General features: G+C 43.9%; 1 protein-coding gene across 1 annotated transcript in view; it reads right to left on the bottom strand.

The window, feature by feature from the left end:
- Window positions 1–671: 671 nt before the first annotated feature.
- Window positions 672–22,016, bottom strand: part of LOC126195795 (trichohyalin-like) — a gene marked incomplete at its 5' end in the record, with an annotated part of 34,374 nt that continues 13,029 nt past the window's right edge. The window contains one exon of the mRNA XM_049934431.1: window positions 672–676. Coding sequence (XP_049790388.1) covers window positions 672–676 — 5 coding nt within the window. The remainder of the gene's footprint in view (window positions 677–22,016) is intronic.

Below are 22,016 nucleotides of genomic sequence, written 5' to 3'. Positions count from 1 at the left end.
TGAGCAACACAGGTCCTGCAATATAGTATTCATTCACCAACATCGGGCGGGTGACTCGCAATGAAAATGTCTCCCCTGTACGGGGATATACGTAACGAATGTGCGAGGCGAGTGCAGCTTGTTGACACTTGTACCTGCGCCGACGGCGGAACACGGCCCTTGACAGCTCGCATTACGTCAAGTTAAGCTGGCTACTCTGCAGTGGCGATGTTGCTACAGCAGCCCCTACACACATAGCAGGCGGTTCCGTTTTCTGTTCCAGCTAGTAAATGTGAGTTATTGAGCAATAACAGTACATATAAGAATTCGTTTCTGGCTTGCCACCACAATAACAGCAAATAAACAACCGCATGGTAATGTATACAGGATGATTCACGAAGATATGCAAATATTTTAATATGTTATTCTTGAAGTAAAACTAAAGAAAAAAGTTCATATATGTATCCGCAAATGTTTAGTTACGGAGTTACGCCTAGTAAAAGATTTTGACTGAAATTTAGCAACTTCTCTAATATGAATACATCGCAAAACTGTACGAGGTTAAAGTAAAGAACGATATCCATTCATATTGTTGTTATTGGTCTGTGAATCTAATAAAACATGTTCCAGACGTGTATATGCAGTAGTTTTCCAGAACATCCAGAGAAGCAAAGATTATTAGAACAACCCTGTTAAACTGAAACGCGCAACAAAATATGTTCATACACATGCAGCTAAATGCATTGAACTCGGTGGAGACATTTTTGAACATTTATTGTGAATGTATTGTGAAATTGTATGTACACTGTACAATTTCCTTAACACTGAGCTTTTTGTTCGGTTTGACTTCAGTTGACATGTGCTACGGTATTAATAAAAGCAGATTATCTGACACATTCATACTGTTTCAGTTAACGGTGTTACCGTCACTTTTCCAAAATTAAATCCTCTACAACTTCTGTTGAAAACTTTATGTAATTGTTTGGAATTTAAAAAAAAATTGGGCCAAGCAGTTAATAAATTAAAAATTTTACTTCTTTGCTTCTATGGAAAACTACTGCAGATATATGTCTGGGGCATGTTTTATTAGATTCTCCAGGTCAATAACAATAAAATAAATGGAAATCGTGATTTACTTTAATCTCTCACAGTTTTGCGATGGCTTCAAATTGGCGAAGTTGCTAAATTTAATGCAAAATCTTTTATTAGCCATAACTCCGTAACTCAACATTTGCGAACCTATGTTTATATGAACTTTTGTTCTTTAGTTTTACTTGTAGACTAACATATTGAAATATTTCCATACCTTCGTGAATCACCCTGTATACAAACGTAACGAAGCACACGCTTTAGACAACGGAACAAAGAAATACAGAAAATAAGCATTTGATGAGGACGGATGTCTTGGAACCAATACGGTACACAGTTTACAAAATAAGTAATAACCAAAATTGTAACTTGTCGTTATACGTCTTATAACGAAGATACTGCAATAAATAACCGATATTCGTAGCTTTTCACTCACCACTTCACGGCGACAATGGCGCAATTCCATCCATCTTCCCATGGTTACTGTAGCCGGAATCAGCACCAAAACGAACTTCACGATTGTCATCACAAACATAAGTCACGAGCCGCAAAAAATGCACCGTTTCTAACAGTACTTTGCGTTCGTCTAGCGCTTTGTAACGGAAATCCGTACTTTTCGTCGTAGAATACTGTTTGCCGCTGTAGAAAACATAAATACGCCTGCGAATTGGACCAGTCTCGAAAGAATCCAAGTCGGTGACACTGTGAGGCTGCTTTCTCTTCTTTCGAAGAGTCGCTGAAAATTCAGTATCTGATCCAGACGGCTCCGAATTGTTAGGGCTCAGGTCTGCAACTTTCAGCTTTTACAATACCACTTACTCGCTTACTACTCTTCCTGCATTAATTCCGAGCACTCTTTACGTTCGTCCCACAACCTTATCGGCAGGAACTGTTGGCTGTCACTCAGTACTCGGGTATTCCTTCTCCTGCTCGTAAGGCTCCGCAGTTCTCTGCAGTAATTTCGGTGCTTCCCTCGCCTTCTACCGGCACCCGGCACGTCTTCAGGCAAAGCAAAGCTTCTTTTTTTTTTTTTTTTTTTCCCCGAACATCAGAATTTTCTGCACCACAGTGCAACAATACGAAGGGCAGCACGACGCAGGCACACGTCTGGAGCGAAACGCAACCCACGTTGTTCACACCAAACGAAGTCGGCAGCGCACGTGCATTGACGTCACGACCTGCAGCGATTAACGCGCTGGGATCGGTTCACGCCCCACGCCTAACGCCTCTCGCTTGTCGTTCTTCACTTGTCGGCCTGTTTCGCTGCCAACTTGAAACGCATACGTCAGGTGCAGTTTCAGCAGCCTGGGTATAGTTACATACGGAGGTTTGAGTCTCACCGCAGAGCTTGTTCGCGTTGCGTAGCCGTACAAGGCATTGAAAATTTATATCACATATGTGCATACAATTGAGATATTAGCAGCTACAGAAATTAACCATTTGTACTTACTATCTCTCAATGTTTCCAACATTTAACAAATTAAATAAGCAAATGCAGATAGCCCAAAATATGTTAATTAGGAAAAAAAAGGTACGAGTAACCGTGAAAACAATTACAAACTGTCATCTGACACGTGAACTTCTCATTAAAGTAGGAGAGAGTGAACTTGCCTTTAAAAATCCCAGAAACTTTAAACCGTTAAAAAACATGTATATCCGCTCTGAAGTTGCTACATCATTATCTAAATTGAAACTCCTCGAAAGTGGCGTAAAGATATTCGAATTAAGACGTCTAGATTTCTACACTGAGGCCACAGTTCGGACGTGTCAGCCACTGAAATGGGAAACGGTCGCTGATGTAAACGTTTGCGACTGCTGCTAGCCACGGCCCACCTTCGTGTTACGTTGGTCGTTGTTAATTATTGCACTGCTTTCAGATTTCGTCCTCAGTTGTAACGAGAAGCCAGCAAAAACTGTCAACCTAAAAAGAAACGTACGTGCAATGCCAAGCTGGAACTTCAATTCAGTGTTAACATTCACTTTCGAACGTTTCAAGTTTACGTACATTTCCCGGCACTTGCAGACCAAGACGTACTAAAAAATGACACGATTTTGAAGAAATGTTTAACGCGGTGTATCACTAAAACTACGTTTTTTCGCAATACGCAGGTATAAATCCGACAACAACCATATATGGCATGTTAGTTTTGCATAATGACGAATGCAAATGTGACTGGTGGTCCGAGAATATATTACGAAAGCAAAGATGAAAAAAAAGTAGCTTACAGCAGCCCGCGAACCATGATCCATGGTTAATTACATGTAATCGGCAGCATTATTATTATTATTATTGTTATTATTCATCCCTAGCGTTTCCGGAAGGGTTTTACCTCCAGTACGTTATTAATTATTAACATATAATCATATAGGGACCAACGACCTCAGCGGTTTCGTCCCTCGTAATATTCTCTCTCTCTCTCTCTCTCTCTCTCTCTCTCTCTCTCACACACACACACACACACACACACACACACACGCGCGCGCGCGCTCTAACATTTAATCATAAGAACTCGTACCAACGGTGACGTATGCATAAAAAATCTGTGGTATGCGGAAAACGACGTTTAAGGCTCCTCCCTAGACACGCACAATTTATCGGCCGACCGATTTCGTGTCAGCCTACACACGTCCCGACCGACCGCACTCAGCGATTACAGAGCCACCCCGTTGTTTTGATTTGTTTCTCGTAAGTTCGTTGAATTATGTTCTACGAGATCCCACTTGGCCTTACACAGAAACAAAAACGGGGGTCCGCGTTGGCTCTTTGGCCAAGCAAGGCCGAGAGAAAGCTGTGGGCAAAGAAGTGGCTAATCTAAGGGAAGAAATTTGCCCACATTCTGTTACTTAAGCAGGTGCGAGCCGCTGATTTTCGTAATTACTTGACAATGGGTGAATCGTGCATTTCGGAGCTGCTGATAGTCATCAAACCATTCTCAACGAAAAATAATGCACTCATGGCAGAGGCTGTTAGCTGCGATTTCCAGCCACTTGCAGATTCTGTACTGTTGTATCCCCACAATCAGGGCCTAAAATTGTTCACAAAACCTGTTACGTGATTTATAGTCGACTGATGAAATACATCATGGTAAAGCAAAATAAATAAATCAAAAGATGTTCGTGACAATGTTATTATTAATTTATTAATGGTGGTAATATTATTAATTTGTTTATGGCAGTAGCATGAGAGATGCCGGTAAGTTTAAGAGACTCATTTCATATACGGGAAAAAAAACAACAAAAAAAAAAAAACGCTTTGCTCTTCACAGCAGAGGACTTGGATATAGCCTGGACTTTTTAACACGTACAACAATGAAGCAAGTAGATTTTACGAATTAACGTCCCTGGAATGTCGATATTTCGGTTTTTAGGTTTCATTTCGATTAGTGTCGGAAATAAAACGTAAAAACAGAAATACCGAAGGTGGACGGACTTTTCATCTCTCTATCTGCAATACGAAACCATCGTGGATTCGTTAAAAAATGAAACAAGTACTTCATGTCTTGTATTTCTTTTGCTATACTCCTCGCGCGACGTGTCCCACAAACATCTGTATCCTCTAAATTTCTCTAAAAACTCTGTCCTTAAAGTTACGTCCGCCGTACACCCTGCCACGTATATCGGAACAGTATTTAATCCCGCGCGCGGTTGTTACCACAGCGCTAGACAGGCGAGTAGCCGGCGCGCCGGCTGGCCCCACACCCCCGGCAGTGGAAGTCCGTCGGTCGGTCGGTCGGTCGGTCGGTCGGTCGGTCCATAGAGTAAATATCTCTGGACTGAGCATTGCGTTTTGCGCATGTTGTCAACATTAAACCAGGATTGGCACGTGTTTTCGGGACTTCGCTGTGCGTGTGTGCTTTCCGCAGAGTTTGAAGTTTATAGTATCAAAAGTTTTTGTTGTGTTGTCACCGTTTGTTGTTAGTGTAATAGTGATGGTGAATTACTGTTGTTGCTACGGATGCAAAGAAAAATATGTGAAAGAAGGGATAGTAACTTTTCATGGGTACTATGTTTAAAAATTTCGAGACGCATTATAATTAAGGCTTGATTCTCTAGACGTATATGACTATATAATAGATATTACGGCTCGTGCAAAAGCTTACAAACAATCGCTTCCTCTCGTAAATTTGCCAGTGGAACAGGAAAGGGAATGGTTGGTTGTTTCAGCAAATACTATCCTCCATGCATTTATCAGTGACTTGTTGATTATGTATATAGATTTGAAAGACGGCAGACAGATAAATTCAATAGAGTGGGAGTCTGTAATTGTCTTCGTATAATATGTGTGTGCAAACCTTTTCGTTTACTATAAAGTTACAGTAGAAGACCATGTTAAGTGAGTCCAAGACATGGAGAATGATTATGTGTGTTTATATTTTAGTTTCCCGAAGGATGAACAACGAGTAAAGATGTGGCTCCAGAAAATGAGTAATTTTGTCCCCACAAAATATTCCAAAGTATGTTCAGAACACTTTTAAGGGGAATGTTTAGACAGAGAAAAATTTGGACGTGTGTGGCTGAAGGTAGATGCTATACCAACTATTTTTAATTTTCCACAGCACCTACTACCAATTTCTGAATTCAGCTTAAATACATTTTCTGCACAAATCATATAAAAAACAATAGTGTAACTAATCAAAGTACACATTCATCATCTTTGGTGTATTTTGCCTCCAATTTATTTTCTTTGCCATTTGATTAAGAAGCGTAAAATACTAGTAAACATGTCTCCAAACTCTTTCATTTGTGTCACTTTCCACTTCCCTTAATGGTGTTATTTGGGTTGACTGTTACATGACCAACTGTGTTTGCTTTACAGCACATTTATTCTCCCATCGCCTCCCCCCCCCCTTCTTACTCAATCAACTATTTATTTAATAAACTGGGGGAAGTACGTAAAATGCGTTAAATAAAGACTTTAAAGTGTCACCAGTAAAAAAATGTTGTGCTTTAGGTCGCAAAAACGAGAAAATAAATACGCAGAAATAGCAAAAAATGGACGATTTAGCACGGATATAATCGCTAATGTGTGGCAAATTCGATGTTTTTCGGACACTTGCATGAGTACTAGCGTACTGTCAAGTCCTTTTGCAAGACAATCAGTGACAAAATGTACGACAGGCTCTGTAATACTATAAAGTGCCGTATCATACTAAAAACTACCAAAAATCGAGTGCATCTTAACTGTGACACCTATCGCAAAGAAGCAGAATGCAATATCACTTGTCCTTAAAAGTTACGTAGCTGGTTTATTCCCGGTATCAAATGGATACTGTTAAAATGTCTGCGCAACATATATAAATAATCCACGACACGTACGAAAAGAATCCGTCTGTACTAGAGATGTATACAGGGCGCTATACGGACAAACACACGACGTCCCGAGAACACGTGACTAGGCCGGCAGTGTATGTTGACAACGCAAAATCTGTTCTGCGCATGTGAGTGCTCACTCCAGAGATATTTACTCTATGGGTCGGTCGGTGAAACACCGATACACGTCCAATTAGTCGGTCGGCCGCTTGGTGCGTACGTAGGACCGTATTCATTCAGTGAGGCGCCGCTGGCGAGTCACGTGGTCTGGCTCACAGCCGCGACAGACGAAACGAAGCGCCGTGGGCCATTCTGCTTCATTTTGTGACGATTGCCGATGTTATATAGTACAGTATATAGTTCAGTTGTGTTAGTGCTGCTGTGTAAGTAGAGCAGTTTTTGAGTCTCAAGTTGCTTTTTGTGTTGTCAGAGGGTTTTTTTTTCCACTCTGGAGAGGTTTGTTCTTCTTCTCACCCCTCCGCCGCCCCCCCCTCCCCCCAAGAACAGCGAGGCAAGACTCGTCACGTTGTGCAGCACGCCAGCCACGGTAAGTGAACTCGCTTGTGTTTCTTGTAAATCGTATTTTGCAGTGCTGTTAACTTCTCTATAAAATAAAGCTCTCTTTTTCAAACGTGCGATGCATAAAAAAAAATGAACGTTATATACGACTTGTCCATTAATTAAAATTTTTCTCTGATAGAACTTACACAATAGAATGCTTATTGTGAATATTTTGACAGTAAATAGGAAAATCTATGTTTTATGTTGTTCACCCGTTTAGATTCGTTGGACGCTTAAATTTTTGTTTACTCAGCAGTGGTTGCGCTGTTTATTTTTGCTTTAGAGATTTTATTTCTGTCATTTGACTTAAGATTTCTTATCCATGCAACATGTTAACGTCCCTGGTGAAGGCTGTGAGAAGGAAAGTTTGGTAACCGACCAAGCATAGCATAATATGTCGTCGGTATGTTCGGGAAGAGGAGGACAGGCGACGGACATCAGTTTCGTCGTCCGTATTAAAGAAATTTCAGAGCATCTCACTGCCTGTTGCAGCGTGCAAAGAAATTGTATACGACGGGCTTATTTCGTGTAATAGCGGATTTCTGTGTGTGTGTAAGTAAATTTGCGATTATGCAAATTTCCATGAATTTCGGTGGTTTTCTTGTTTGGTAATTGTTGTATTTTGGTTGGTAGGTGTCATGGATAATGGTTTACCATCTACAGTTAGGTTAAGTTTTTGATGTCAGTTATGTGGGAGTTTTCGTTTATTGTACAGTGGACTTGGTTTAAGGTAGGAAAAGCGAAGGTCTGCATAACGGATTTGACGTCAGTGTTGGTTTTTGGCAGTGTGAGCTGCCGCACAGGTGAAGCGGGTCAACGGAGACGTCCGATCCCACCTGTCGGCTTTGACCCGTGACGTAAGGGTGTAGTGGTGTGTGACGTCACGACGGCGCGCAGTCTAGTTTGAGTGTTATTTATAGATGTTTGTGGCTGTAGGTGGGTGGGAGTGGTTGTTTTGTGATTATCTTGTGGATCTGTTTTGTTGCAGCTGTTTTTGAGCTGTAGTGTGATTGACATTAATTTTTTTAGTATTTATTTGTTGATGGATTCTTGATTTTGGGGGGAGGGTGGAGGTTGAGTGGGGGGGGGGGTTGGTATGTTGTGGGTAGGTTGAGAGTTTGTTTTGGTTGTTTCCTTGTGTGTGTGTGTGTGTGAGGCTGTGGCTGGGTGAAATTGTGATGCTTGACCTAGTGCGTCGTGCCGGAACCCATTTGTGGTAAGTAGTCCTGTTTTTTTGGTGTATTTTTCGTGTGTTATGATGTTCAGTGTGGTATTTCTGTATTGTGAGGTCGGTGGTCTTTACTGCATGTGTTTTTGGTTGTTTCCGCATTGGCACTTGGGTTTGATTTATGTATCTTTGGGAAGTACTCAATTCAAAATTTTTTGATATAGTTAGTTTTAGAGCTATATAGGTCAAGGGAAGTGTCAGATTCCAGTGGGATGTTTTAGCTACGTGTTTCGGTATCGCGAGCTGCTGTGGTGATTTTGTAATTTTTGGTCCAAAAACCCCAATTTCCCATCCTGATCCCGATAGTTTGATTATATCTTTGGAGGAAGATGTGTGTTGGTTTTTTTCGTTGTTTTCGTAATGACGTCATAGGCCCTATATTGGAGTCGTTGTCGATGGTCGTTTCCGCCGTATGGGTGACGTCATTGGTCAAAGCAGACGGGTGTAATCGGACACTTCTGTAATCCCGGTAAAGTTTGTGAGGATTATTAGTGTCCTCTGTATCACTTATGTGACGTAGGAATGTCGTAATACCATTCATCAGCACAATTCGATAAATCATCGAAAAGCTAATATTTTAAAATATTACTAATGAACTAATGCATTGGCCTTGCACATGCTCTGACTTGTCATGCGTGCAGTACGCTTTGAGAAACACATTTATCACGTAATTTACGGTTGAAAGAATGTACAAACAAAATATAAAATTTAGAATGAGAATAGCCTGTTCGAATGACAACGAAGAAAATATAGTGGTACATACATTCAGAATTTTATAGAAACATTTAACAGGTATTTTTTTAAATTCTGGCGAAAATTCTCATCTCCAGTTCCCCAGATGCAAATTAGCGGAACATACAGCATTATTACGTAATGGTTCAAATGATTGACTTTTTTCTAGGTCTTTCTCCATGCAGATTACTTACACGTGTTAGGTAAGTCTGAATTCATACGTAAACTATTCAAGCGTGTACTTGTATAAATGAGACTTTTGAATATGTACACAGACGGTATTGGAAGAATTTTATCTGAACCTGCGTCCATTCTTAAGCAGCTGGGAAGCCTATGATTTTCTTAATTATCTAAGAATGGATGAATTCTGCATTTCAGAGCATGTCTCTTCTTAACAAAAATACTCACGAGACAGGCTGTAAGCTGCGAGGGAAGGCTGTAGTCACTGACAGAAGTTAAGGACCTCAAATTCAGTGCTATTGTATCCCCACGATTATTAACTTGTATCCTGAAACCTGCAATGTGATTTATAGCTGACTGAGGAAATGTCACGGTAAAGAAAAGTGAAGAAAACATTCGTGTAAACGTTATTTATGCATGTAGCATAAAAGATCTGTTAGTTTAAGAAACTCATTTGAAATTCAAAGGAGAAAAAAATGTGGAGGTGGCACACATCTAATAAATACATGAGAAGTAGCGTTTAGCAATTGTCTGAATATAAAAGTCCCACACTTTGCTACTTGTAGCACAGGGCTGTTCGTGATAGCTTGTTCAGTTAGCTCAGGACGCGTTGTGGCACACTGAGACCCCATGTTATTTCCTTTCTCGCTGTACAAGTGTTTCCTATCGTGAGCGATTATCGTACAGGGGTGGTCCAATAAGTACCCGACCCAACAAAGAAAAACAAATTTTGGAAAAAACTTATTTTTGAACGTAATCTCCTTTCATTTCTGTCATCACGTCTTCATTTTTTGAAAATATTCGACCACCTAGCCATTTTTTCAAGTTTGGGAACAAAATGATCAGAGGGGGTTATATCTGGCGAATAGGGTGCATGATGTTAGCAATTCAAATTTTAATCATTTTGGCCATTGCAATAAAGGACTTGTGGGCTGGTGCATTGTCCTGAAGGAACACTTTCTTCTTGGCCAAATGCGGCCGTTTCTGCTAGATTTCTTCGCCCAAACGTTGCAATAAGTTCGCATAATATACGGTGTTAATAGTTTTTCCTTTTTCAAGGTAGTCAATGAAAATTATCCCACGCGCACCCCAAAAACCGACGCCATGAGCTTGTCTGCGGATGAAACGGTCTTCGTTGTCTTTGGAGTCGGTGCTCCAGTATGTGTCCAAAATTTTGATATTTCGTCTCGGAAGTGGAACCATATTTCATCCACGGTTAAAACAGCGCAAAAAATCGCCTTTGTTACTTCGAAACTTCGCTAAACTCTCAATTGAAACATCTTCACGAGACTGTTTTTGCTCGACTGTCAGCAAACGCGGCACAGGCCTTGCACACAGTTCTCTCATTTCCAGATTTTCAGATAATATGCGGTGTACCGCAATTTTTTGTCTGCTAGCTCGGGCACTTCGTCGACGATCATCCAGTACCGCTACACAAAGGAAGCGACTACTCGGGTAGCAGAGTACTTGTGGCGTGCACATGGGGTTTTTTAGGCTAGGCAGTAGTGCGAGGTGTCCTGATGAACACTCACCAGTCGAGGTGCAGGCAGGGAAATCAGGACGCGCTCAGTGTAAAGACACTTCAGCTATCAAGATATTAGCAGTAAATTTTCAGAGTGTTCGCAATAAAGTTTCTGAGTTTACTGACCTCCAGGAAGTGTGTGGCGCGCAAATTATTCTCGGGGCTCAGACCTGGCTGAACCCTCAGATAGAAAGTTCTGAAATATTTATTGAGGGTTGGAACGTGTATCGGAAAGACAGATTAGACACCGTAGGAGGTGGTGTCTTCATAGCAGTTGACAAAAATGTTGTCTACTGAGATCGAATTAGTGTGTGATTGTGAAGTTACCTGGACACGTTTAACAGGGCTAGGGGAAATAAAGTTAATTGTGGAGTGTTATTACCGGCCACCAGGTTCCACCGGTTTATTCAAAGGGAGTCTACATTCTGTATCGCAGAAGTACCCGGATCATGCTATATTAGTCGGAAGCGACTTCAACCTACCTAGCATAGACTGGGATGTCTATGGATTCATTAAAGGTGGTACAGACAAGCCGTCGTGTAAATTACTTTTGAGCACATTATCCGAAAACTGTCTTGAGCAGCTAAATCGACAGCCAACGCGTAATGCAAATATTTTAGATTTGGTAGCCACGAAACAGACCAGACCTCATAGACGGTGTCAGTGTTGACAGGGATTAGTGAACATGATGTTGTCATTACGACTATGGTCACGAAGTCGGTCAAGAAGGCTAGGAGAGTATTCTTACTAGAAAGAGCAGATAAGCAGTTGTTAGCATCCCACTTAGTAAATGAATCGACTTCATTTACTTCCGGTACGATGGACGTCGAAGAATTATGGGCAAATTTTAAACACATTGTAAATTAAGAATTGGACAAGTATGTGCCGAAAAAGTGGGTTACGGACGGAAAAGACCCACCGTGGTTTAACAGCGCAATTCGGAGAATGCTCAGGAAGCAAAGGCAGTTGCACTCGCGGTACAAGAAAGATCGGGAGAATGAGGACAGGCAAAAGTTAGTAGATTCGTGCTGCTGTAAAAAGAGCGATGCTCGAAGCATTCAACCACTACCACCGTCTTCCCTTAGCAAAAGATCTTGCTGAAGACCCTAGGAAATTCTGGTCTTACGTAAAATCGGTAAGCGGGTCGAAGGCTTCCATCCAGTCGCTCACTGATCAGTCTGGCCTGGCAACGGAAGACAGCAAAAAGAAAGATGAAATGTTAAATTTAGCATTTGAGAAATCTTTCACGCAGGAGGATCGTACAAACATACCGCCGTTTGAGTCTCTTACAGATTCCCGTATGGAGGACATAGTGATAGACATCCCTGGGGTTGTGAAGCAGCTGAATGGGTTGAAAAATAAATAAATCGCCAGGTTTTGATGGGATTCCAATTCGGTTTTACAGAGAGTACTCTACTGCATTGGCTCCTTACTTAGCCTGCATTTATCGCGAATCTCTTGCCCAACGTAAAGTCCCGAGCGACTGGAAAAATGCGCAGGTGATGCCTGTATATAAGAAGGGTAGAAGGACGGATCCTCAAAATTACAGGCCAGTATCCTTAATATCGGTTTGTTGCAGGATTCTCGAACATATTCACAGTTCGAATATAATGTATTTCCTTGAGATAGAGAAGTTGCTGTCCATGCATCAGCACGGCTTTAGAAAGAATCGCTCCTGCGAAACGCAACTCGCCCTTTTTTCACATATCTTGCGAACCATGGATGAAGGATATCAGACGGATGCCATATTCCTTGACTTCCCAAAAGCGTTTGACTCGGTGCCCCACTGCAGACTCCTAAAGTACGAGCATATGGGATTGGTCCGCAAATATGTGAGTGGCTTGAAGTCTTCTTAAGTAATAGAACCCAGTACGTTGTCCTCGATGGTGAGTGTTCATCGGAGGTGAGGGTATCATCTGGAGCGCCCCAGGGAAGTGTGGTAGGTCCGCTGTTGTTTTCTATCTACATAAATGATCTTTTGGATAGGGTGGATAGAAATGTGCGGCTGTTTGCTGATGATGCTGTGGTGTACGGGAAATGTCGTCGATGAGTGACTGTAGGGGGATACAAGATGATACGATGACTTGGACAGGATTTATGATTGGTGTAAAGAATGGCAGCTAACTCTAAATATAGATAAATGTAAATTAATGCAGATGAATAGGAAAAAGAATCCTGTAATGTTTGAATACTCCATTAGTACTGTAGCGCTTGACAGTCACGTCGATTAAATATTTCGGCGTAACATTGCAGAGCGATATGAAGTGGGACAAGCCTGTAATGGCAGTTGTGGGGAAGGCGGATAGTCGTCTTCGGTTCATTGGTAGAATTTTGGGAAGATGTGGTTCATCTGTAAAGGAGACCGCTTATAAAACACTAATACGACCTATTCTTGAGTACTGCTCGAGCGTCTGGGATCCCTATCAGGTCGGATTGAGGGAGGACAGAGAAGCAATTCAGAGGCGGGCTGCTAGATTTGTTACTGGTAGGTTTGATCATCACGCGAGTGTTACGGAAATGCTTCAGGAACTCGGGTGGGAGTCTCTAGAGGAATGGAGGCGTTCTTTTCGTGAATCGCTACGGAGGAAATTTAGAGAACCAGCATTTGAGGCTGACTGCAGTACAATTTTACTGCCCCCAACTTACATTTCGCGGAAAGACCACAAAGATAAGAGACTAGGGCTCGTACAGAGGCATATAGGCAGTCATTTTTCCCTCGTTCTGTTTGGGAGTGGAACAGGGAGAGAAGATGCTAGTTGTGGTAAGAGGTACCCTCCGCCACGCACCGTATGATTGATTGCGGAGTATGTAGATGTAGGTGTTCTTCACCATTTGCGGAGTCTTCACCTCATTTGGTCGACTACTGTGATCCTAGCCTTGGCAGTTTGTACGGCTTCGTTTCAACTCGGCTACCCAATATTTTACTGTTGCCAATGAAGGAGCAGACTCTGCCAAAGTAGAATGTAGCTCAGCTTCAATATTGGTTGCGCTGAGGCATTTCAAAAACCCATACTTGAGATAAATTCCGTACAGCTTCCTGCCACACCTTGGTAGACGTGACGCCACCAGCAATCGACCAGTGGGTAAAACATATTGACGTGATCCACTCTTTTAAGTTAGCTATCATTAGTTTTGTCTAAGATATATATTCTAATTTCACAGTATGTTCGCCCTGAAGATGGTGCCTGCGATGGGTTGAAACCGGTCGGTACTAAATAAACCAGATTAAGACTGTTTTCTTAATACCAAGTTAAAATATTTCAAAAAATATCACATAACGATGACCCATTTTATCCTTTTTTACAAGTTCACTCACAACGTTCCCTATTGGTGGCTGCCAAACAAATACTAAACAATGTGGCGTCTTCTAACTTGAAACATGTCATAGATCGTATACTTTCTAATCGAGAGAGATTTTTCAACGACGATTGCCATCTCTAAGTCAGGCCGGGTACTTACGGGACAACCCTCGTATTTCTAGGAATTTGCATGAAGTGTGGAAAATGTGAATGTACTTGAAATTTGTAAATTGTCAAGCATTTTTGGTATTGTTTTAAATTTAAATTAACGCTCTTGGAGGGTACGATGAACAAACTTTGCTTCTGTGCTTTTTTTCAACAGGAGTTTCCTTTGGGCCATCACTTGTTCCATTCTACGAGAATGTTGTTCCATGAGTCCACTTTTTCCAGTTCCTAACATTTTTGTCCTGAAAGAGTGCCTTTCCCTTCATTCCTCAAGCAATGTAATAGTTATGATACCGTACATGACGAGATTCATTGCAGTCTAACACATCGTACATTGCCTTTGAAAATCATTATTCGAGCACGTAGAAACGATTGACACATAAGATCTCCACGTCATTATAATTACACCGAAGAGCGTTTCATCTCTTTCAACGAGTAGATAGGGTGACGGTTTAGATAAGTAAAGGACGAGCGTTATCTAACTGGAGTGAACCATCACTTTAGAACTGTGCATTTAATATTTTAAACATTAATTGGCTACAAATTGTGCAGTTTTAGGCTTTCCTAGATTCCGCATTCTTTCAAAAGATATTCCTACTCTGCGGTTGTACTGTGTGTTGTACAACGTAGGTTATCAGTCTGCAAGGGACCTGTTCAAAAAAATTCTGGAACTTCATCAGCAAAATTTTTGTACTCTTATCTTTTACTTAGCGTACATGGTCTCCGAAATACTCTTTTAGTTTTGATACACAGCTCCCAAACGCCATTTCCACTTACACAAGCAGTCTAGGTACGTCTGTTGCAGAATCGCGCGAAGCTCAGTCTGCGAATTTTCTTTCGTCTCGTCTATCGTTGCAAATCTTCATCCTTGCAACAGTTCTTTTTTTCTTTGAACTTTGGAAATAGAGGAAAGTCCGCAGGCGCCAGGTCTGCAGAGTACGGAGGATGAAGCAGCAGTCTATTTTTCTATTTTTTGTGCAGTAGTCACGCGCCAACGTTACCGTGATGCAAGAGCCATAATTCCAAGATGCTGTGTCAGGATTTCATGACCCGATCCAATTGAAATGTTAAATTCTTCTGCAATCTCCCGGAGAGCCAGTCTTCCATTGGCATGCAAGGTTTCGCTGACGTTCCTGGAACGACCGTCGTCGAAGGGCGTCCTGAAAGAGTGTCTCCTTTAACTTCCATGTGGCCAGTTCTAAACCGCGTGAGCCATTCTTAACACAGAGCACTTTTCACCGTAGGCTTCGTGCATCATTTCGTGTGTCTGTGTAAAGGTTTTCTTAAGTTTCACACAAAGTGTAATGCAGACGCGTCGCTCCTCTAACTCTGCCATCTGGAAATTCGCAAATGGGAGGCACAACGTTCTACTCAATACAGCACTGATCAACAACGAACAGATATAGAACAATGAAACTCCCGACAGTTACGCGTTGAACACAGGCGTGTGCAGGGATGCCAACCGCAGTTTGCTCCAACACACCATTGTTCAGGAATTTTTGGAACAAACATCGTGTAACCAGATTACCGGTGGATAAATGCTACACCATTTACGAGATCGCATAAATCGGAAGTCCACTTATAGTCAAGGCTTGAATCACTGTTAAGATTCCAGAACTGTAGCTCATTGTACTTAAGTGTTTCGTTTCATAAACAGTCCGCTGCCGTAGGTGATTGGCCAGTGTGACACTCGTGTGGTAGACCCAGGTTCGATTTCTGGTGCTTCCAGATATTTTTCCTCTGTGGAATGACCGGATTGGGGTGCACACAGCCCCTGAGAACTGAGGAGCTACGTGGTGGAGAGGTAGCGCCTGTAAGGCTGTAACGCGGACAGCGGCCGGAAATACCATGTGCTGACCACGTATCCCTCCCGATGAATGACTGGGGATGACACGGTGATTGCTCGACTATCGCGTCGTCTTCAGAGCCTGGTCGAGGGTTTCCTTTTCGTTTAAAAGTAAATTTGGTTGCTATAGTTTGAAGCTGACTGTTGGAACAGTCATTTAAAAAGTTCTTGATCACTTCAGGAAACTGGAGAATTTTAACGAAATGGAAGATACGTTAGTAAAATCTGAGACGGAACTGAGGAACCTAGTTTGCTCTGATGTGCTGAAGGAATTATGATTAGGTTTAAGATAAGTAGTAAATTTAAATGCAGGGTTGTAGTAGGAGAAAGATAGCTATTTTCAAAAGAGGTTTGAGCCCGGTTAGCTTCATAAGTGATTCATCCCAATGTTAAGATTTTCTGTTCTCCGATAGTTAACCTCGTTTCAAAAAGCTGTGCTGTGCAAAGATGCACCAGATTATACTACAGTTTTAATTTATTGGCAATAAAATGAAAATATTCAGTGATGCTACTCCAGGCCGGTGTAAAATGAATGTGCGCAACGGAGAGTAATACACGCTAAAATGAAGATTTGACCCTGTCTGACTACCCCCTGAAGCAGATCTTCGGATCTGTTAATTCTTTAACATATAAATTACAACCTAAACGTAAATGGATTAAGGCAACTAATCCTACTAAATGATAAACGTTATTCCTGCTTATATTATAGGTTAAAAAAACCTTCACATTACAAAGTTTACATTTCCTAAGTAACATTACTAATCAGTTGCCCAACTCTGCCTCCTATGACTGCGCGATCTAATATCAATAACGCCAAATGACTGACATCTACGTACCAAACACAAGAAGACACTACTTTCAAAGATGATAAACGGTGGTGTGGAACCTCAGTGGAAATAAACTAACGTGATCACAGCTGTTAACTTTTATAGCCGTAATAAGCCGAAGCAATTTGCGATATCACCGTATGTACTGCGTCTGGTGCGTCGAAGTGATGGTTCTCGTACTCGTCTGTGACGATGGAAGAACATCAGCCACAAATACTGTTTCAAACACTAGGACGGCAGAAGGCGGTCCTCTGACTAATATACTCCAATACTGTCTTCTCCTCTCTGTGCTCTACAGACGAGAAATGTGAACTCCCAGCCACAAGGACGGAGTTCAGATAGCGTCTCAATTACTGAATGCTGCGTACTCAACGACGGCTTCCAACCCGGAGGTGAAGTCCAGAATCGTATAGGGCCGCAACAGTACAGTGCTTAACTGTTCTAACTATAAACCCTCCTGAGAGCAAAGACGGCAAGTCCGTCTGTCCCAACAAAGCCAATATCACCCCCAGGGGTCCACAACTCTTCTGTGGATACGTGCGTAGCGAGCATGGGACCCCGAGCTAATGTGGCCCTCCTTCCTTTCCGGGCTGCATACCTTCCTTTTTCGCATCCTTCCCTATCCCCCATCTTCGCCCCCCCCCCCCCCCCCCCTTGCCTCACCTCTGGCTCTTTCCCTCGCTTTCTCCCCATCTGGGAGTATGGTTTGATGCTTTGTGCCTACGTCCGGAGACGGACACTCGTAAATGTAACGCATTTTGCGCCTTCTCTGCTTATATGTCTCCATCCTTCCCTTGTCCTTCTCTTTTCCTTACCACTTCTCTTTACCCTTTTCTCCACTGCGGCGTTTGAGATCCCTCTTCTTTCCTTTCCCTTTCTCTTTTTTCCTCCCTGTGCGTGTCTGAAGGCCGACCCACGCATTTTCATGTGTAGCTGGTGACGGGGTAACGCCCCGGGTAGACAGGTAGGACATGTACGTACCCCCTGGTAACGGCCAGGCCCAGGGAGGGGTGATTACCAGAGCTGACACCTTCCGATAGTGCCAATTGGTCCCTCCGTCAGTTTGTCGGGAGGTTTGACCTGCGGTGTGAACAATCACCTAAGGTGGGAGTGCCCTCAGAGAGGGCCCCCACAAGGGAGGAGCGCGCCATCAGAGACGCCGGTAATCATGGGGGATTCTTCCGAAATGGTTTCCTCACCTTCCACTATGTCTGCTCACAAGCATAAGTTCACTGAGTCTCAGCCACAGAAAGTTCTTCCATCGTTGCCACAGTTCCTTGTTGTTTCTCGGTGTGATGGTCACGACTTCTCCACAGTCAACCCTTTCATTATTCAGAAAGGAGTCTACGCAATTGCAGGTCCTGTAAAGTCTTGTTCCAGATTAAGTAATGGCACCTTGTTGTTAGAAACAGTCAGTGCCCTCTAGGCACAAAAATTGCTGCGTACTTCTCTGCTCCACACTTTCCCTGTCCGGGTTAAGCGCACCACACTTTAAATTCCTCGCGTGGAGTCGTTTATACACGCTCCCTCGATGGATTGTCTGATGAAGAAATTCTGCACTACCTGTCTGACCAGGGCGTAATGGCTGTTCGAGTTATGAAAAGGGTTGACACGAACATCATTCCAACCTGCACTGTCTTCTTGACATTTGACAAAGTTCAACTCCCATCGAAAATCAAAGCAGACTATGAGAATTTCCGTTCGCCGTTACGTCCCAAACCCTACGCGTTGCTATCGGTGTCAGCGGTTCAATCACACCAGCCAGTCCTGTTCCAATCCGGCCAAATGTGTTACGTGTGGCAAGGATGCCCATGAGGGTGCTTGTCCACCTCCATCCACTCGCTGCATCAACTGTATGGGTGACCATGCTGCTTTCACTCGAGATTGCCCCATTTTTAAAGACGAAAAGCTCATCCAGGAAATCAGAGTGAAGGAAAAGGTGTCGACCTTTGCTGCTCGAAAATTATTCGCCAGTCGACTGCCCACCGTTCCTCAGACGGGAAAATAAAGCACTGTCCTTGCTTCTCCTCGGCCAACAAAGGAGGCGGCCACGCAGACTTGCGACCTCACCTTTAGTACCACGGTCGTCAGATCGGCCAGCGCAAAGATCGCCCGTTCAACCTCACCACTTTCGCCTGCCCACTCCTTGGCTCACCCTTCGTCGAGTTCTGCTTAATCTCGAACCCAAAAGTTAGACACCAAGACTTCGAAAAAAGAGCATACTCGTGAAGAGATTTTACGTACCACAACTTCCCAACAATCGGTTCCTCCTTCATCTAAACATCATACTTCCAAGATGGCTACAAAGAAACCCAGTTCCTCTCCTTCTCCGCCAAGGCGTGTCCCATCTACAGCACCACCTGGCGGGAATCGCCGTCGGCCGTCTTCTGTGTCGCCGAGGCGCACTGCTGGCGGCCGGTCAACCGGCCGATCGCTGGTAGCAGGAGCTGCTGCTGAACAATCTATGGATCAGGATCTTCTGCCTTCGGCTGAATTCCATTCCATGCTGTCGGTCGCAAGCTCTGAGCAGTCGTTGAGTTGACGGCAACCTTGGTCACATTCCACCATTTTCTGTTCACCCTATGTCCATTATCCACTGGAATATCCGCGGCATTCGAGCCAATCGGGATGAATTGTCGATCCTCTTACGATCCTACTCGCCGGTCATCTTCTGTCTTCAGGAATCAAAGCTGCGTCCCCATGACTGTTCTCCCCCATTTTCAGTCAGTCCGATTTGATCTCCCCTCTGCTGAAGGCACTCCAGCCCATAGAGGACTCATGATTCTTCTCCATGATACTCTCCATTATCACCCAATCCATTTAAACACTTCCTTCCAAGCTGTCGCTGTCCTTCCCTTTCTGGATATACCTTTCCTCTATTCGTACTGTATACATTCCATCATCCACACCAATGGCACGAGCTGATCTCCTTCATCTTCTTGGTCAGCTTCCGCCCCCCTATTTGCTGGTTGGGGACTTCAATGCCCACCACCCGCTTTGGGGTTCTCTACATCCTTGTCCACGTGGCTCACTATTACTAGACGTCTTCCACCAAGCTGATCTCGTTTGCCTCAACACTGGGGTCCCCACATTTGGACCTTTGTCGGTACTGTTCCGCTAGCTCGGCGCTTCGAATGGTTCGCCCTTTCTGATACACACTCTAGTGACCACTTTCCATGTGTCCTTAGACTGCAGCCTCAACTACCCTATATGCGCCCGCAACGCTGGAAGTTTGCCCAAGCCGATTGGACACTTTTTTTTGTCTCTAGCGACATTAGATAAACGTCACTTTCCTAGCGTCGACGATGAGGTCACACATATTACCGACGTTATTCTTACAGCTGCGGAACGTTCAATACCACGCACCTCCGAATTGCCCCGGCGCCCCACCGTTCCTTGGTGGAACGAGGCATGCAGTGACGCAATACGTGAGCGGCGACGTGCTCTTCGCGTTTTCCGCCACCATCCTACTTTGGCCAACTGTATCCGTTATAAGCAGTTCCGTGCGCGATGCCGTCGCGTCATCCGCGATAGCAAGAAGGCAAGCTGGAAATTCTTTATTAGCTCATTTAACACCTTCACTCCCTCCTCGGAAGTTTCGAGTCGGCTTCGACGTTTCTCAGGCGCGCCTAGTTTCTCCCCGGTCTCTGGGCTCACTGTTGCGCATGATACGTTAGTGGACTCCGTCGCAATTTCTAACTCGTTGGGTCAGCACTTTGCTGAGATTTCGAGCTCTTCAAATTAGGCGCCAGCGTTTCTCCCGAAGAAACGTGCAGCGGAAGTGCGACCTCTTGCTTTCTTCTCTCAAAATCGCGAAAGCTATAATACTGTTTCCTCCATGCGGGACCTCCAACATGCACTCTATTCTTCTCGCTCCTCCGCCCCAGGACCGGATGGTGCCCACATCCAAATGTTGCTGCATTTATCAACCCATAGTCTGCGTTACCTCCTTCGCATTTATAATCGAATTTGGACCGACAGTACTTTTCCCAGACGATGGCGGGAAGCTATCGTCGTTCCTGTTCCGAAACCTGGAAAGGACAAACATCTCCCCTCTAGCTATCGCCCCATTTCTCTCACGAGTAGTGTCTGTAAGGTTTTGGAGCGTATGGTGAATTACCGTTTAGCGTGGTGGCTGGAATCCCGCAGTCTTTTAACACCTGCCCAATGCGGATTCCGAAAGCATCGTTCTGCAGTTGACCATCTTGTTGCTCTGTCCCCTTATATCATGAACGATTATCTCCGGAAACGCCAAACAGTAGCAATATTTTTTGATCTGGAGAGAGCATACGATACCTGTTGGAGGACAGGCATCCTCCGCACACTGTTCTCTTGGGGCTTTCGAGGCCGGCTGCCCCTTTTTCTTCGCGAATTTATGGCAGAGCGCACATTTAGGGTGCGGGTGAACACTACTCTCTGCCGTACTTTCTCCCAAGAAAACGGGGTACCCCAGGGCTCCGTGCTGAGTGTTGTACTGTTTGCCATTGCCATCAATCCAATTATGGATTGTCTCCTTCCTGATGTCTCGGGCTCCCTCTTTGTGGACGTTTTTGCGATCTACTACAGCTCTCAACGGACCAGCCTTCTTGAACGACGTCTTCAAGGATGTCTCGATCGCCTCCACTCTTGGAGCATCGACACCGGCTTCCGTTTTCCTCCCAGTAAGACCGTTTGCGTTAATTTTTGGCGACGTAAGGAGTTTCTTCCGCCCTTCTTACATCTAGGTCCTGTCAACCTTCCGTTTTCGGACGTCGCTAAATTCTTGGGTCTTATGTTTGACAGAAAACTGTGCTGGTCCTCCCACGTTTCCTATCTTTCGACACGCTGTCTGCGATCCCTTAACACCCTCCGTGTCCTGAATGGTACCTCCTGGGGAGCGGACCGAGTGGTCCTTCTCCGCCTCTATCGCGCCTTAGTGCGCTCGAAATCGGACTATGGAAGCATACTCTACTCCTCTGCTCGGCCGTCTATTCTTCGGCGTCTCGACTCTATCCACCACCGTGGATTACGTTTAGTGTCTGGAGCTTTTTACACCAGCCCTGTGGAAAGCCTTTATGTTGAGACTGCTGAACCTCCGCTGTCCAATCGGCGAGCAGTCCTTCGGAGTCGTTATGCTAGCCATGTGTCTTCCATGCCTGCTAATCCAGCCCATGACCTTTTTTTCGACGCCTCCTTTGATGTAGGGTATGCAGGCCGCTCCTCCTCCCTACTACCACCGGGAGTCCGCTTCCGTCAACTACTCAATTCTCTTTCCTTCCGCTTTCCTAAAACCTTCTTG

Source organism: Schistocerca nitens, chromosome 7 (assembly GCF_023898315.1).
Source record: "Schistocerca nitens isolate TAMUIC-IGC-003100 chromosome 7, iqSchNite1.1, whole genome shotgun sequence".
NCBI classification, from domain to species: Eukaryota; Metazoa; Arthropoda; class Insecta; order Orthoptera; family Acrididae; genus Schistocerca; species Schistocerca nitens.
Note: the sequence above shows the minus strand (reverse complement) of the source record. Positions and strands in the feature narration are given on the sequence as shown.